At 39.6% G+C, this 18,918-nt stretch overlaps 1 protein-coding gene across 3 annotated transcripts in view; it reads left to right on the top strand.

Moving 5' to 3' along the window:
* Window positions 1-9,590, top strand: part of THSD4 (thrombospondin type 1 domain containing 4) — a 302,857-nt gene extending 293,267 nt beyond the window's left edge. For all 3 annotated transcript variants that reach the window (XM_074600956.1, XM_074600955.1, XM_074600957.1), the window contains 2 exons: window positions 2,345-2,489; window positions 3,891-9,590. In XM_074600956.1, coding sequence (XP_074457057.1) covers window positions 2,345-2,489; window positions 3,891-4,033 — 288 coding nt within the window. In that variant the 3' untranslated portion in view covers window positions 4,034-9,590. The remainder of the gene's footprint in view (window positions 1-2,344; window positions 2,490-3,890) is intronic.
* Window positions 9,591-18,918: the final 9,328 nt, after the last annotated feature.

The following is an 18,918-nucleotide window of genomic DNA, read 5'->3' as shown; positions in this document are numbered from 1 at the left end:
CTTAAAGGTCTAAGCCTTTGTGTGACCATCTTCACTGTAGGAACAAATACGTGTGCTAGCTGAGGCTTTACAAGATCATATTCTAAGCGTTTTTCAATTCTCCTTCTGATACTGTTATCAACAGAGTATGCGGTATTTCTTACTGTTAGACCTGAAGAGAAAGGATTATGGGGTTAGCTGTGAGCAAATAGCTGTTCAAAGCCCCTGTTCTAGGTTTTGAAACTGTCCCATTCATATCTTCAGCAGACTTTTTATCTGACCTGGGGTAAATGACGTGGCCTCTCAGTCATGGAGATTAAATGGCTGGCTAATTCAGAATGGTGGGGTTTGTGTGTAGTGTGTTGTATGTAACATCTAAATTTTGTCTTGGTTCCATTTTAAGTGCTTAAGATCTCTAAAAACCTGAACTGAAGTTCTTATTGTTAGATGTGGGCTAATTACAATATTCTATACAGGCATGTAACAAGAGTAATTATATATATATAAAAAAAAAAGTGTTCTATTACTGTTGCCACAGGGATATGTCTTTTATAAAGTGGGGAAAGGTGGTACTAAAAGATGAAAGAGCAATTTAAGAATATATTATTGAGAGTATTGTACTTAGTTTGCTACAATATCTGATTTTGTGATAGTGGTAAGTTGTTTTTGCAATGTTAGGAATAATTATGCCAAAAAGTAAGAAAGAAAACATTCTCGCTAGTTTGGGGCTATTAAGGTTTTAATCATTATAAATGACCCAGGTTTAATTAAGTTTGTGAGCGTTCAGGTCAAACTGGACAGCGAGCCAAATCTCAAAGACCTCACTCAGGCAAAATACTTGAAGTCAACAGGGGATTTGCTTCAGTATGGGCAGAAACATGTAATAATTGGCTTTAAAAATACCATGACAAGCAAGTACAAAAGTCTCTGGCTTCATAACAGACTTTGAAGGAGCACAGAAATATTTTCTTTAGAAATTCAAAGAAACCTATTACGCTTAGTAAAATTGTTGTGCTGCAAGAAGTGAAAAATAATTGAGGCTAGGAAAAAGGCAATTAAAATTATTCCCGATTGTATATACATGGAGGCAAAAGGGCAGTGGAGGGCAGTGCAGTCAAGTAGTAAAGTTTGGTGCAGGAAGTTTAAGTAAGAAATGGGAACACTGTGGAAAGAGTAGATTTGGGCAGGCTGGATCAACGGGCCATCAAGAGGTCAATGGTGTGAGGTTCAACAAGGCCAAGTGCTGGGTCCTGCACTTGGGTCACAACAACCCCAGGAACACTACAGGTTTGGGGCAGAGTGGCTGGAGAGCTGCCCGGTGGAAAAGGACCTGGGGGTGCTGGTCGACAGCTGGCTGAATATGAGCCAGCAGTGTGCCCAGCTGGCCAAGAAAGCCAACAGCCTCTTGGCCGGTATCAGGAACAGTGTGGCCAGCAGGACTAGGGCAGAGATCATCCCCCTGTACTTGGCACTGGTGAGGCCCCACTTTGAATGCTGTATTCAGTTTTGGGACATTGAGGTGCTGCAGAGCGTCCAAAGAACAACGGAGCTGGTGAGGGGTCTGGAGCACAAGTCTCATGAGCAGCAGCTGAGGGAGCTGGGGGTGTTGATCCTGGAGAAGAGGAGGCTGAGGGGAGACCTTCTCGCTCTCTACAACTACCTGAAAGGAGGGTGTAGCGGTGGGGGTTGGTCTCTTCTCCCACGTAACAAGCGATAGGACAAGAGGAAACGGCCTCAAGTAGTGCCAGGGGAGGTTTAGGATGGATATTAGGAAAAATTTCTTCACTGAAAGGGTTGTCAAGCACTGGAACAGGCTGCCCAGGGGAGTGGTGGAATCACCATCCCTGGAAGTATTTAAGAGACATGTAGAAGTGCGGTGCTTAGGGACATGGTTTAGTGGTAGTTTTGGTAGTTTCTTTTCAAAGAAATCATAATAGGTTTCTTTGAATTTAGGTTAACAGTTGAACTCAGTGATCCTAAAAGTCTTGTCCAATCTAAACGATTCTATGATTCTGTGATTTGGGAGATATGTATAAATAAGCAGAGAAAAACAAGACTAATTAGAGAAGCAAAAAGCTAATAAAGTCAGAAAGGGAAAGATTCTAGCATGCTTCCAGTTGCACAGTGTCTACCACGTTTACTTGTCCAGTTGTTGCCCTGTGGTCAAAAATGTTTTTGAACCTTTAATGAAATCGCACCCGTGTGTTGAGGACTTTATAGTTAGAAAACAAAAAGTAACAGAAGTGGTGAAGTTGATAAAAGGCTACAGCGATACCTGGGTCTGGCTTCAAGGTTCCCTTTTTTTTTTTATTCTGTATTTGCACATTTCATATGGTCTTCATGAACTTCAGCTTTTGTGTTCCAGTGTTCCAAATCCTGTGAAGGAGGATTTCGGGTTCGAGAGGTACGATGTCTATCGGATGACATGACAGCCAGTACGCAGTGTGATCCACAGCTTAAGCCTGAAGAAAAAGAACCATGTAACACGCAAGATTGTATCCCTGAAATAGGTAAGGAAGTGGAAGCTTCTGTTTTAACTATGGAACTCCATCTAGTGGAGAACATATTTAATAATCTTGTAGAGGTTTTAGAGTATATTTTCTTTATCAAGCTCAGGGTTTTATTTTTACACAAAGCACAGCTCTTCTCTATGGTGTAAAAGTAGGTTTTCATTTCTGATTAAAAACATTTTTCTTGTAACATGTAAGAAACTGGCTTACTTTTAAAGTTGCAGAGTATGTGAGAAATCTGCTTCTGTGAAAATGGAACATATAGGGTGTTTTTATGCAGCCTCCTTGCATTCTTAAAGGCTTCTTTTGGCAGTCTTTAATACAAAAAAGGGTCACGTACAATATACTGTGTTTGGCAACAGGTTATATAAGAACCCATAACATTAAACTAAGATATTAGGGGCAATTAAGCAGTTTTCTTTTATGCATAGTAAATATATGCATACACATAATTTGGCATTGGAATTAGTCTTTCGTCTCATACAGATTTGATTTTAATAGTAATGAGAATGACTAGGGAAAAGAAAATGCAGGTATTTAGAAACAGTTTCACATTCTACGACAATTTTCAGTTGAGAATTATTCTTCAACATAATTTAAGATAACTATATAAAAAAGTGTATTATTATTTAATTGTTTAAATATTATTTTAAAAATATTTTATTTGTGTTGTTATTTCTTCATTCAGAACAGGTGTGTACAGAATTGCTCATTTTTAGATCTGCTGTTAGTGTTTTATCATTCAGTCTTTTTTTTAACACCTCAGTTTCAGTGATCACATGCATGATCATATGAAAATCTTAGTTGTCACTTAAAAAGTATTTCTAACGCTGTTGGTTGTAAAGAAAAACTTCAAAATGTGAACAGACCACATCTTAATAGCATAGGAAAATGGGGACAGTTAAAAACAGCAACTTGTCTTTTTTTACCTAGTTATTTTAAACCATCTTTAATATTTGTAAGGTTGGTTTACTATTTTCCAGTAATTAGATTTGTCAGTACTTGAAATTAACATTCACAGGTTCTGGTGCCACAAGAGATTAGTACCTGTGAATCTAAAAATGAAGTGGACAGGTACCTAAATGAAGAATACTAGACACTTTCCTATCATTTTTATTCAAGACAAATTTTGTGTTTAAAAAAAACAGCAACAAAACCCCTCCGAAGCCCCACAACAGTATAAATGGGAGATAGGTACATTTCTTCCACGGTTTCATGTAGCTTTATATTAAATGTAGAAAATCTTGATTAATCTAAGTTATTTACATAGGTAGCCTATTTTAACCTGACAATTAATGTTTAAATACAGGTCTAGGGGATTTTATATAGTAAAAAGACAGGGGGTTGGTTACTTGTTGCTCTATTTTCTTCAGTTTCTTCTCTCTTCCTTTTTCTCCCCAGATGAGAACTGCAAAGATAAGTACTACAATTGCAATGTGGTGGTTCAGGCCCGGCTCTGTGTCTACACCTATTACAAAACAGCCTGCTGTGCATCCTGTACCCGTGTGGCAAACAGACAACCAGGGTTTCTAGGACGCAGATAACAAATACTCTTCTACTCAAAGCGGCAATGTCAGTCTTCGGATGGAGCTTGAGCAGTGTTACTGTTTTGATTACAGCAGGTTTTAGCTTCTTAGAGATTTTTTTTTTTATATTGCTGAGTACATCAAGACTATGGTTAAATCTCACACCCTTTCAGTTACAGTTACTGTGCAGTTATGTTTTTTAAAATGTTTGTTGTAAAACCATGATCTTTTTAAAGCATTAATTTTTAATGATACTATTCTTTGCACCTGCTCATCAGATAATTATTTAAAGAACATACCAGCTTTAGTATTGTGAAATTAGTGAAAACAAAATCAATCACAGGCAATTACTGGAGATATCTGACCAGTATGGATGCAGCTGCTGCATTATTTTCTGAGTGCTTACTATTACTTGGTATTTTGGACTGCCTTAAATTAGACGATTAAATCAATGAAACATGCACATGAGGAAATAATGCTTCACAAAGAACCAGACCCTTGAAGACCCATTTATCATCAGTTTCTTAGCACTCTAACGTATATTTTTAATTACTTCAGTCCATTCATAATAAATGAGAGTCACTCATTTATTGAGAGAGAGAGCTAAGCTCTCTCAGTTGTACTTTTAACTAACTTCCTCTCCTCAGGCAGCAAATATATATATACACTTGACTGCCAATAAGTGCCTTTATATTTAATTCATAAACTCTTGAATTTACACTTTTCTAATTTTGTATGGATTTTAAAATACATTGCCTACCAGAGTGCCACTAGTGCCTAGCCCTTTAAGTCAGCTGTCAGTGAGAGAGGTTTACCAGAAAGGTGAAGAGCCTTTGCTGGTGTAAAAAAAGTGATTGTTTCCATTGGCAGGGTCTCTTTCCTGTAGGGAATTATTTCATTGAACTGGTATCTTGCCTAATGCCTTGTCTCTGCACTATTGCTTAACAACTACCACACCAAAGTACTTTGTCACCAGTTTCTGAAACACTCACCAAAGGATGAAGGCCTCTGTGCTTTATAGTAGTCTGTTGCTCTTGCTATCAGGCAGCAGTATGAGTGTAGTAGATGAGTAGCTGTAAAAAGGAGATCTTAGCTATTGACATTCTTCAGGATTTGATCAGTTATTACAACATACTTGTCTTTTTTAGTCAATGTTTCATCCCACAGATCTATTCATATCATCCTTTTCTACTACTCAAGAACGGCTCCAGACTTAAGAGCTGAATTTAAGTGGTGATTTTTCATTTCTGCAATTACTGTACTAAGCCTTGGGGCTTGCTAAACGTAAACAGAGTGTGCTGTGCAGTGCAGATGAAAGATTTTGCATTATCTGCACGTTCTCTAGCCTTTAGCTGAGAGGTCTTTCAAATGTGTAGATAAGGCTGAGGGAAAAAATAAACACCTCTTCTTATTCAGCTGTTTATTACAGCACATTGCTTGTAAATTAGTGGTACCCAACTATGCATCTACTTCTGAGGTGCCTGTTGTCTGAGCTGAAAAACAGGTTTAATAATCTATGTTAAGTCACTTCCAGCAATGTGATATAACAGTGATTAAGGTGTCATCCTACTGATGAAGAGCCCTGTTTGAGCCTCGTTGTGTATTCTTTTCTTCTTACTGCTTTGGTGGAGAGGGCATAGAAGAGGGAATGGGGCCCTGGGAGGCAAAGGCTGCTGAGTGTGGTGCTAGTCACATCAGTTTGTGTGCCAGAAGCCACAGGAAGGTGGGACTAAAAGCTGCCCTGGATTGAGACAAACGTTAGATTTTTTGATTCGGTCTTGTGAAAAATATATTTTGGACATGATGAACTACTACTGTTTGGCTAAGTGAAATGGAGAAGTGCTTCCCCTAAAATCTGAAGTTACTCTTTGTGACTATGAACCAATAATGTCATTGGCTGTTTCTGTCCATCTTGATTTGGGCTTTTTCACTGTAATTAATTGATATAAAGCTGTTAGAAACAGAAATGCTAATTAGAAAATCTTCCATTCGAGTTCACGAATCTTTCACAGTCCTGTTTCCTTGTATTATAAAGATGTATCCATGAAGATAATTTACAGATTTGTGATCGTATTATATTCCTTGACCAAAGAATGATACGGAGAAAGTGCAGCATAAACAATTCTGGAATCCAATATTTGTAATAACAGATTTTCATGTGGATATCTCATTGCAGCAAATTTTTACGTACAGTATATAATTTTTGCTGTTGTCTCTTTTGTCCCAAGGAAGTGTATCCTGCCAGCTTGAGGGAAATAACTGATCCATAAAAAGGCTTTCTGAAAACCACAAGGTGAATGAAATGCAGAGGTAATCAGGTTTGCCATCAGTTAATAAAAAATAATCTGCTTGCACACACTTCTGGCTGTGAGACAGTCAGGGACTCAGCACATAGGCAGGCGATCCTGGTCTTTTATAAAATATGTTAATTTTGCTCTGGAATATGTCGCCATTGGGTTATATTACAAAGTTGATCATCTTGCAGGCACCATTAAGCTGCCACTAAAGTAAACGGAGTTCATGGGAGCTAAATATCAAAGGATATATACATACACATAGAAATACAACCCTGTATTATGCTGCAGGTATGCAGTGAGTTATGGTTAAACAAATTATACTTTTTTTTTTTAGTAAAGGGACAGTTTTCAGATGTACCACATAAAACAAAAACAGATTTTTTCACCTACTTAAACCCATAATGATAAGGAAACTGCCAGAATGTTGCTGATCTTAATCATTTATCATCTCTTCTCATGTGTCAGCATAATCAAAATAGTTGTTCCTACAAAATGAAACCCTTCTTTGCAGCACTTTGATGTACTAATATTACTTACACAAAGTAAGTGCTACGCTAAGATTTCACAATCTATATTATAAAGTGCACTTTTGAAGTGGTGACTATAGCAAGTGTTTGTTTTAGTAGAGCAGTGCACCAATTTAGGATGATGCCTGCAGAGGGCCTGATTTTACTTTCACTGTAATCAGAGGTGGCCTTAATTAATGCAGTAGACTTAGAGCACGTGTAAAACCAATATAAGGAAGAAACGATGCAGGCTTCTGAGTTTGAATGCTTTAATTTCTTTTTCTCATATTTTAACATCAGTCAAAATCCTGCAGAATGGTGGGAAAAAATGCTTCCTTGCCTTAAATGTCTTCACCTTACACAATCCAGTAAGACCAGAGTAAGTGTAGGAATACTGCTGTAGATCGTTGATGGAAAGAGTCTAAGCACTCTAACTGCTTTTAGGGGTAAAATCAGCATACAGCTCTCATGTCTTGCAGACGGCCAAAATTGGCTGCATCCAGAGCAAGCTCTGTGTCTCAACTTTCCTTCTGGAACTGAGGGCTGTTGGTATGCAGTTGTTTATCAAGTTATCAGGGGTCCCTCAGGGTTTGCTAGCTCCTGCACAATTTCAGATCCAAGCATATGTTGTTGGTTAGATCCCACTTTTATGACAATATCGTGCAGTTCAGTTTGGTCCTTTTATACAGCAAAAGCCCAATGTGCTGCAGTGCATGTTAAGTTATTGACATGTTAATGTACAGACATATTTTAGGTTACTTGCTCATCAACTTGATAAAAGTGGTCAGTATAGCCCTGAGTTGAGTGAGTACATAAAATTCATAGAACAGAAGTCCAGATGGGGCAGCAGTAATTCCAGGACCTGGGTTCTTACTTTGCTATGTCCGAGTCCTAGAAGATGCCAGTGATCACCACCAAGGGAGGAAGGAGGCAGATGCCTGAAGCAGTTTATGGCTAGTAAGGGGGAGGTTATGCGTTCCTGAAGGAAATACTTTGCTTCTACTCTTTACAGTCTATACCACCATAAGTAGTGAAACATGCTTTCCAGGGCTTTGCTTTTCTTCGTCCTCATCCTGACATGTCTCCTTTTAATATCCACAAGTGTTCTCCTCGTCCTCTTATCTCACCTCCATCCCTTTGTCCTTTGGATGACAATACTCAATTTTGCCAGAATTACTGAAAATCCTGAACTGGCTGTTTGGTTGATAAGAATCTGTGTTAGAAATAAGCCCAGCTGTTGAGAGAGCTATATTCCTGACAGTCCAGTGATTATTTTTGTGTTTGTGTGTGTGTGTGTGTGTCTGTGTTGGCTAGTTTAAAATGCATGGTATTAAACTACCTACTGAATTAATTCCTGTGCAGCGAACCTGTGATTGCACAGCTATGGAAGTGTGTAGTGACCCTTTATTCTCACATGTAACATCTATTGCATAAAAAAAGAGAATTATCCTCTTCACACTCAAAAAGGAGAAACTGTGTCTACCTGGTTTTCTTGAGACTTAACACTTAGTGTCTCTGACTTCTTTAAGAGCTGTTCTGTGTACTGAGCAGATAATTTATGTGCATGTTTGTAATTGGAACACAAAACATGAAATTTTGAACACTGAAAGTAAACATCCATTATTCCTAAGCTTACAGAATGTTTGTGGGGTATACATTATCTGTAGTTTAGAAAATTGAGCAAAATAATTATTTCTATATCAGAAACGAAAAATCATCCACTAAGCATTTTCAATATATTTTAAAAGAAAATTGTCATCGTTATAGTATCTCAGCAGTGCGGGTGAAATTCAGACCTGGTGAAAGGGAGAAAATTCCATTTAAGAGAACTCACACCAGACCTGAACCTCAGCTCTTTGGTTCTCAGCTTTTAGCAACCAGAAGTTCTTAAGAATGTGAGTTTCCAATCTTCTATATCCCCATTTACTGTAACGGGTTACCAATAACTTACCACTATACCTGGAGAGGAGGGGAGCTTAACTTTGAGAAATCATTGATCTTCCAGCGACAGTCTGTCATTGCTGCTTGCCCTGAACTGTTCTGTCCATGCTGTGTTTGGTTCTCCTGAGACCAGTGGCCTTTGCAGGGGTTGGGTACGTACGAGCTTGTGAAGTCCCATCGTAGTCACTCAGGATCTACATAGAGGATCAGGAAGGACTGGAGACAAAAGAAACCCTAACTTTTTTAATATGTATAAAATTGTCTACTTGACCCTCATAATTGATTTTGGCAGAAGGATATACTTTATTATAACTTATTTTGTTGTTATTTGTAAATACAAGATGTCTATGGGAAATATGTAATTCTGAGCTGTGTCTATGGTACAAGCCACTGCACCAAATATTTCAAATATTTAGAATAGGCAGATTTTTTATTAAAAGGGACCTAATATGTATTTATTTACATATACCATTAAAATTTTGTCCAGCTTTTTCATTATACTAACCCAGCTTTTTAGGGAATTTTATAGCACAGGTATTACATATATATTTTTGTATATATGTCATACTGTAAATCCATAATACAATTTTCTAAACTTTCTGATTAGCCAGTTCCTTGAGTGAATTAAAGGGGGAGAGTATAGGCAGATTGCTTTCTGACTCGTTCAGGAATCTGTATCCATGGCAATGCACCTGAACCAGAACTGTACAGCATCCTTTTCATATTGTATACATTTTCTCTTTGATGAAAAAATGTTAACTATTTTTGTTTATGACTAATTTATTTTTTATTATTGTGAAAAATAAAGTAATTCAAGATTAATTTCTGCGACATGATTTATTTCTCATTTGGTTTCCGGAGTTTCTTGAGGAATTAAGTACAATTCTTAACATGGGTATCGCACGCTAAGGGAAACCTTACTCAAATTTAGGAGCGGGCAGAATACAATCATGTTGCAAAAGGCTGTGAAACCTCTGTTATGGCCCTACAGAAGCGCTAGCAGCGCCCTGGCAGACTGCCCGAGGGTAACAGGGTGCCGGGGACGGGCGGACATTTCCCGGCGGTCTGCTGGGGCCCGTGTGTTGCCCACGCAGGCTTGTCCCCCGTGTACCCTCAGCTTTACTGTCACTTGGCAGGATGAGGCTCTGTCGCTGCCCCATGGAGACTGGGCGAAGGAGGCGATTTGGATTTTCAGGAAGATGGATGTAACCTGCTGGAGCAGCACCGCCTGCCAGGACTCAGTTGAGCCAGCATTCCAAGTTCCAGAATATGGAATTCTTTGTTTGTAATTGCATCTATTTTTCAGTTAAGTGCTCTACCAGTGACAAATGAGCAATGTAACACCAGAAGGATCGAAGCATGGATGCAGCTGAAGCGCGCTCACACCATAAAGCGCTGTCTTACGCTGTCAGGCGAAGTATCCAGGCGCTGAGGGAACGTACGCTCTCCAGGTAGAATTGCTGTTGGTAGCCCATGGCCACACATTTTTCCCCCCACTCTGGCATAACCAGAGCAGCACTACAGACAGTTCATTCCAAATTCCAGTGTAAGAATTGTAATAAATTCCAAATTCCCTTGTAAGAATTGTAATAAATTCCCAGTAACTTATTTGACCTTTCACCTTTGCTGTCACAGGAAATTCTGCACAGTTCGAGGAGAGTGGAAGTCACTGCTATTTGGAGTTTTGCACTTTATTCCAAAATTCACGGTTAGATGTGTACTGACAAGACCAAATACCCTCCACACAGTGTGCAGCGCCTCGCGCCTGCGGGGGGGTGGGCGCGCGGTGCTGCGCGCGCTGCCGCCGCCACGCGCCTCTGGCGCTCAAAGGGCGTCCCGGCGGCGCGCGCCCCCTCAGCGCTGAGGGGAGGCGGCGGCCCCGCGGCGGCGGCGGTGGCGGCTGCTGCGCGCAGGCGGAGTCCCTCTCCCGCCGACGGTACGCGGGGTTGCGCGGAGCGTGGCAGTCTCGATGAAGTGGAACGTGGTTCCCCCCCCCGCCGTGGTCCGGAGCGGAGCTGGATCTGTGCGCCGACAGGGTGAGCGGCGGAGTGGCCTGCGGCCTCCTTCCCTGTGGGTTCATGGGGAAACCAGCATGTTTCTGTCTCTCTGGGCTCTACAGGTGCCGAGACTTGTGTCTGTAGGTGTCTAGTAGATATTAGGTGAGTTTTTTTTAAAAATAGAACTGGAATTATTAAACCATAAAATTACACATTAATCATAGAATCACAGAATGGTTGCTCAAAGCCCCGTCCAACCTGGCCTTGAACACTTCACGGATGGGGCAGCCACAGCCTCCCTGGGCAGCCTGTTCCAGTGCCTCACTACCCTCACAGTAAGGAATTTCTGCCTAAATTTCTAATCTAAATCTCCCCTCTTTCAGTTTAAAACTGTTCCCCCTCATCCTATCACTCCATTCCCTGATCAAGAGTCCCTCCCCAGCTTTCCTGTAGGCTCCCTTCAGATACAAGAAGGGGCTATAATGTCTCCCCGGAGCCTTCCCTTCTCCAGGCTGAACAACCCCAACTCTCTCAGCCTGTTCTTATAGCAGAGATGCTCCAGCCCCTCTGATCATCTTTGCGGTCTCCTCTGGACCCACTCCAACAGGTCCATGTCCTTCTTATGGTGGGGACCCCAGAGCTGGATGCAGCACTGCAGGGGGGGTCTCCCCAGAGCGGAGCAGAGGGGCAGAATCACTTCCCTGGCGCTGCTGGGAATGCAGCCCAGGATGCTCATCACTGTTTGGCAATTGGACATTGAGCTGTTGACCACAACTCTTTGATTGTGGCCATCCAGTATAATAATAAATTTGTTGCTTTTCTCCCATGTGTTCTTTATGTTTAAAATAAAATCTAAATGTAAAATTAGGAGGCCTGTAGCAGATGCAGTACTCTTCTTTTTCTCATCTTTGTTGAGCAGTGAGGTGGTCATGATACATACAGTGATTTGTCAGAGCCTTCAAGCCTGGGTAGCATGAGAAGGATTTCATAATACCAGATGCTGCCTGTTTCAGGCCACAAACAGGGTGTGTTCATTACTTTCCATTATTTATGCAAAGAGTGGGCCTGTCTAAAGGTAAATACAAGAATTTGTAAAATCCAGTCTAACTTAATGTCAGAGCAGCACCTGCCTGAAAAATTATTTTTACTTGGTAACTGAACCAGCTTGCTCAGCACTGAATTTTGGCTAAGTCTGGAGAATAAAATGTAGTAATACTTTATAGTTTCATCCTAGAGATTGGTGAGTGATGAGCTCAGCTGTATAAATGCACAAGTATCCATTCAGACTTTTCTGATATATTTTGACTCAAAAATCTTAGGAATTGGAAGCCTGTAGCAGAAGTAAGCCTTTATGCTATTTTAACAATGAAGTAGTAAAGGAGAGAACAAGGGAAAACATACATGCAAAGTTTCTACTAACTTTTTTATAGTTATTAGTAGATAACCTTGAGAAAAGGTGTTTATTTGAAAGATTGCTTCCCAAAAAAGGAGAAATTCTATGCATAATTCATATTCTACCAGTTATGTGTCCATTTCTAATCATGTTCTTGCTGTAGCAATTTGACATATTGTTCCTTTAATTTAAAATGTTATTAGGGCATGAGCTACTGTTTTTCATTAAAACATCACTTTTTTTACACTAAACTAATAATTGAATTCTTCCCCCCCCAAAAAAAATATATTTTTTTTTTAGACACAGGGCATACTCTTCCTTAGCATACAAAAAAAAATCCTAAAAATGCCTGACTTGCCCTGTCTTTTCTTGATGTAAATAGGTAACTTATGCTGTTGTACCAGGTCAGTAAGTACAACCTGTGGGACTTGGATACAGAGCATAAAATACTTTTTATGTTATTAACATAAGTAAAGAATGAGGGCAACAGAGAATATGTGTGTGGAAAACATGCAGACAATAGATCAGCTTCTTAATTCTTGCTGATGTATACTTATATTAATACATATGCTATTTCCATGTTTTATCCAAGAACTTTTAAGGATAAGATTAGAAAACCAAGTTGTGAATTGCAACTGTAATCTGAAATCGATAAAATCAAATAAAATAGAAAAAGGTTACATTATAAAATACTGCATTTGGTATGTAAAATTAAATGATTAAATGCAAATTGGAGAATAACTGCATTAGAGAAAAATCCCACAGAATGAATAATTAGAGGTAGCACTTCCAGCAGTGACTTTTTTTGATCAGCTTGAGTTCATGTGAAAGTAATGATTTTCTGTCACTAGCATTAACAAGATCTATGCTGAAATCCTGTGTCGCAGGGAAAGTATTATTGATGAACTGAAAGAAGTTTGGAAAAACCAAAATAAATAATCTGCCTCTGTCCACTATGAGCAATTTTTAAATGAATTAGGTTTGTTTATTCTGGGAGAGGAAGCCTGGGCATGGATTTAACAGTCCACAGTGTGAATTTTTAATTTTTTTAAAAATGTAATTATTTTTATCATTAGGAGGCTAGTGATCAATAAGAGAGTCTTGCAAGGATGGGGGGAAAAGCAGTTTAATTTTCAAGAAGGAAGGTTGCATTTACCATCTGTAAAGGATAGAATTATTTTCTGACTGGGGGGATATGGTAGAAGCTGGTGGTGGTGGCTGACACACCGGAAGGCTGTGCCGCCATACAGAGAGACCTGGACAGGCTGGAGAGTTGGGCAGAGAGGAACCTTATGAAATTCAACAAGGGCAGGTGTAGGGTGCTGCACCTGGGGAGGAGTAACCCCATGCACCAGCACAGGTTGGGGGCTGACCTGCTGGAGAGCAACTCTGTGGAAAGAGACCTGGGAGTCCTGGTGGACAACAGGATGACCATAAGCCAGCAATGTGCCCTCATGGCCAGGAAGGCCAATGGCATCCTGGGGTGCCTCAAGAAGAGTGTGGCCAGCAGGTCGAGGGAGGTCATCCTCCCCCTCTACTCTGCCTTGGTGAGGCCGCACCTGGAGTACTGTGTCCAGTTCTGGGCTCCCCGGTTCAAGAAGGACAGGGAACTGCTGGAGAGGGTGCAGCAAAGGGCTACAAAGATGATGAGGGGACTGGAACACCTCTCTTATGAGGAAAGGCTGAGGAATTTGTGTCTCTTCAGTCTGGAAAAAAGACGACTGGGGGGGGATCTTATCAACACTTATAAATACTTAAAGGGTGGGTGTCGGGAGGATGGGGCCAGGCTCTTTTCAGTGGTGCCCAGCAACAGGACAAGAGGTAATGGGCACAAACTTGAGCATAGGAAGTTCCACCTAAACATGAGGAGGAACTTCTTTACCCTGAGGGTGGCAGAGCCCTGGCACAGGCTGCCCAGAGAGGTGGTGGAGTCTCCAACTCTGGAGACATTCCAAACCCGCCTGGACGCGTTCCTGTGCAACCTGCTCTAAGGTGACCCTGCTCTGGCAGGGGGTTTGGACTAGATGATCTCCAGAGGTCCCTTCCAACCCTATGGTTCTATGATTCTAGGATTCTATGAATTGCTGTAGGATAAGGATACTTTAGACAGATGTCTATTTTTGAATCTTGCCTCAGGACAGGAAGGTGGACTAAGCAGTCTTGAAACTGCATCTGTTCTTGGCTGTACAGTGTAGCAATAATGGTAAGAATAATAAAGTGATTCTGTTTGTCTTGGATGTTCCGTATGCTGTAAAACAGGGAATAAGCTGTGCTTAATTTTGGGAAATAAGCATGTTTGGAGTTGGGGGGATGCTGACAGAAAAGACTATTGTTTTGATTGGGGATCTGGCAGCAGTGGGTAAGTAGATGAAAATTATATACAACCTCCCCTTCCTGTGAGCATACAATTTCTTTGGATTTTAATGATTTTAATGATTGTTTCTCTGCTACATAACAATAGTTTAATTGTCATTCAGCTAGATTCATATACCACTTCAGGGATATGTTTTTGTTTGGTGGGGTTTTTGGGTTTTGGGGGGATTTTTTTTAATGAGTATGTATTTAAAAATATTTATTCATAGGAAGTGTGTTCTTCTATGCATTCCCTAGTTATGAAAAGTGGATCCTCCAGTGCTGTATTTTCTGGAGCCCTCTGCTCATTCCTATGTGCAAACCCTCACTCTTGTCATGCTGGAGTTGATTTCTGGCCTGGGAAACCACAGGCTGAAGTTTTACTTTAGCTATATTCATTTTCCCAACCAAAGGCCTGTGTTGCTTAAAGCCACTCTTCTCCAGTCATTCTTTCTGTCATCTTTCTTGTATACATGCTTCCTAATTCCTTGCATGTTTTTTCTATCTTTTGCAGAGTGAATTTTCAGTCCATAGGCACTTCCTCTTGAACAGCAAGAGAAATATAATCCAAAGCTGTTTCACTTAAATAACGTGCCTTCAGAAATTGCTAGGGTATGCCATTCTTTAGGTGTGAATTTCGACAGTGTTTATGTGACAATACAGACTTTCTGTTCTATTGTGAGATTTCTGCAATATCAGAACCTTAAACATTTTAGCATAGTCCTATGGTTGCCGAGTTGTCACTTTTTCTAGAATTGCTTCAATAGCATATTGAAATTGAACAGTAAATCCACTGTAATTATGAATGTTTTTAGCAAAAAAAGGCTGAAGCACTTCTCTGTCTACGTGAGCAATGACTGATCAGACCAAGAGTGCTATAAAACTCAGTTGCCGCTTCTGTCATTTTTCAGCGTCTGCTGCTGAAAACTGGTGATTTTTCTTTTACAAGTGCAGAGAGTATGACTGCCTTCCCCTCCCCCTGCTTCCAGCTGTAAAGTTGTAGTTTCTCCACATTAACACAATATCAGTATATATGGCATCTTTTCAGTCCTGTGTTGGAAAGACATTGTATAATTCAGCATGAGTCATCTTGGATTCATTGATAATAAAGCCAGCATAGCTGCATGTGATACAGCATTTGCATCTTTCTTTTTATCTTTATCACTCAGAATAAGAATGCAATAAAATACTTGAAAGTAGTCATCAGCCAGTTTGCTTCTTTCAGTTTGGCTCTACAGCCTCTTAGTGTTCCGCAGGAGATGCAAAGTCCCTTTTTACTAAAGGAGAACAGTTTATTAGTATTTATTGCAAACTAAAATCTGCCACTCTTTCTTTGAAAATAACTTGAAGAGTCTTGTTTAAGTATTTTCAGTATTTTCATCTAGATAAATTTAGTATTGTGGGACCTTGTATTTAAAGACATGTATTTCAGTTGCATACCCACGTTTTGTGGTTTAATGTGCTTTAATAATCTGCTTGGTAATATTTGAATGTGCTTTGAACTGAATACATCCCAAGCTCTGCCTGCTTTCTGGGTGCAGCCTTTTTTATTTTCTACAGTTATCACCAATAACAGAAAAGTTGGATAGGAAATTAATTCTAAAGCTTAGATCCTTTCACTTTCAGTCTGTGCTCATACAGAGCACCTGTAGGAAAAGGTGACTTCCCTTTTAGTAGATGTAGATGCAAATATAATCTGAGGCAACATGTAGCCTGTGGGCACTTGAAGCAAAGGTAAGAGTGTTTTGAAATAAAACTTGATCCATTCATTTTCATTTAAATTAATGCTGTTAAGAAAAACAGTCTTTTCCATGACTGAAATTTTGATTATTACAGAGGAAAAGGAATGGAAATCGTGTTTCTAGGTAGGAATTATGTTTCCTTTACAACTTTCTATTTCAGATTTTGATTGGCATGTTTTGTAGCTTTTCAGTTGGGAAATACTAGCTGCAATTGAGATTGAAGGTGCTTCACATTAGAGAAGGCCAAATGACAATGAGTAGTGACTACAGCTAATGTCAGCGTGAACCCTCCATTTTGGCTTGTTTTGCTGTGCTTTTTTGGTAACTCTCTTCTTTGTTTTTATTTTATTTTTCAATATAAGTCAGCATTTAGCTGTGCTTAAGAAGTAGCATGGGTTTTCTTTGTACAGTGCTATTCATTTTTAGAACATTGCAGTATGCTTTCCAAAAATTCTTTAACCTTGCCTATTTCATAATGAAGAGATTTCACAAGGACTTCTATTGAACTAGTGGAAGAGGCCTGTACTTCTCTCAAAGAGCTGTGGGAGTACTGAATCTCCCAAGAAAACCCTCCCTGCTACTAATCCAGATCATTTGTGCTAGGGGAAGGTTCTAAGCAGGGTTATGGATCAGGCGGTCAATTTCTATTTTCTCCCAATACAGTAATAATGAAGAGAATGTAACACTTCTCTTCCACATAGAAATCTGAAGTATAGCATGTTTGCCCAGTGTCCATAAATAATTTCATTAATCTGAGTGAGATTTGTAACACTGCAATGTCACCTCCCCCAAAAAAAAGAAAAACATATCTGAGGTGCTCTCCTTTTCACAAGGTTTTCATAGGAATGATTACATATTCTGTCTCTCACAAATTCCTACCTCCTGGCTATTGCATTACAAATGGTGAGAACGTTGTTTGAAAACTAAATAAAAAATAATAGGTTTTGAAGCTGTGAACAGATATGCTCAGAAGACATAACAGTTCAGGGACAAGAACTTGCTGTGGTTTATGTTGCTTTGTGGGAGCTTAACTCAGTTTCCTGATTGTACAGAGAAAAATTCTGCCATGCGTCCAGCACGCACACACACTGTGGGAAGCCTCTGAAGAAGACTCAAGGGCTGGGCCTTTGCATGCGTCTTTCACCACAGCAAACGATCCAAAGAGCAACTGCTATAAATGCTGTAATTTCCAACTGCAGAGGTCTCTTGCCCTTTCCTGTGGATTCATTGCCAACTGTTTTCTCAGTTCTGAAGTGGAGGATGTTCTGTAGCCAGCGTGCCCTTGAATAGTCCTTTGAGAGCTAATTTGGATTTTTGTTGGTTTTTGTTTGAATTTTTAAACTGACAGATTATTTTAGCAACATTCGTAGAGAAACATTGTCTCTTGGTGTTGCTTGTTCTTTTCCATTGTTATAACATAGTGAAACTATGTTGTGGATGATGCCTAGTCTAATATTTATACCAAGATTATTGCCTTGCTATGCAGCACTGTTTTAAACAATGTCTTCTTTACCTTGGAGCACAAAGGACAACGAGGATATACATTTATTTGCAGATTTCCCAACACAAGTTGTGGCACTTTTTGTGTCTGAAGAAATTGTATTAAGAAAATGCTAATTTGTCATTCTATCAGATGATGTTGAAACTCAAGTGTAGTTAACGGTCATCCATCCGAAGTGGGCAAAGTTCCGTTCAGAGGATCATATTTAACAGAATAAACTGTACTTTGAGAATTTCCAAGTATTAAGTAGCTTATTGGAGACTACTTTAGAGATCAATGAGGGGAAACATTTATTTAGAAGTAAAGGATGCAAAGATACAACTGGTTTAACAAAAATCAAGTTTAATCAAGTAGTTGATCCTGGCAAATATGTCAGAGCACTGCTACAGCATCTCTGCACTTTTGGGGAACATTGATGCAAGTTGGGGTGTTTCACTGTTCCCTTTTCTCATAGGTATTTTCTGGTTCTTTCTTAAGTAAGTGCATTATTTCAAAATCACTTAATCGATAATGTGACCATATCACTAATTTCAGCTGGCTTCTGCCAAGATATCTTAAAATTAGAGTTATAAGTGCATGCCTTAGAATGTGTAACATTTTTATAATTTTGCAAAGAGTTTCATGTAAAGAGACTACTCTTGAGTGAGCTTAGAGCTTGTTAATGCAAGATCTGTTTCCATTACAAGGTAACTGTGGTGCAATGGTAAGAGAAAACACTGAGCCCTGGAAGTTGTCCAGGAAGAGAATGAATATTTCTTGTTTTTGTTTACGGTGAGTATTCGGACACAGTTTGAAGCAAATACCACAGTTTGGTAATGTAATTCATGACATGTTTCAGGTACAGCAAGGTACAGCAGGTGGACACATGCCAGCATTTCAAGGAATTCAAATGGTTTCTTTCTCTGGGTTGTTCTGGAGAATTCCAAGTCCAGAGATTTTATTATTATTTTTTTTTAACAAGATTTTTTGTCATGATGTTTTTATTAAGTTTTAAGAAGTAGCTGCAATTGGTGGCAAGTATCTGAATGAGCTCACAGTGAAATTCCTGAAGTACTATCTCAAGCTAATTATATATTCATTCCAACATGCTATCTACTGGTGATGAGTTTACTACCAAAGATAATGCCTGCATTTGCAAACTGGTAAGAGTTGCAGCTGTGTTACTGTCTACAGA

The sequence above is a fragment of the Larus michahellis genome, chromosome 9 (assembly GCF_964199755.1).
Source record: "Larus michahellis chromosome 9, bLarMic1.1, whole genome shotgun sequence".
Lineage (NCBI taxonomy): Eukaryota > Metazoa > Chordata > Aves > Charadriiformes > Laridae > Larus > Larus michahellis.
This window is presented reverse-complemented; position numbering and strand designations above follow the sequence as displayed.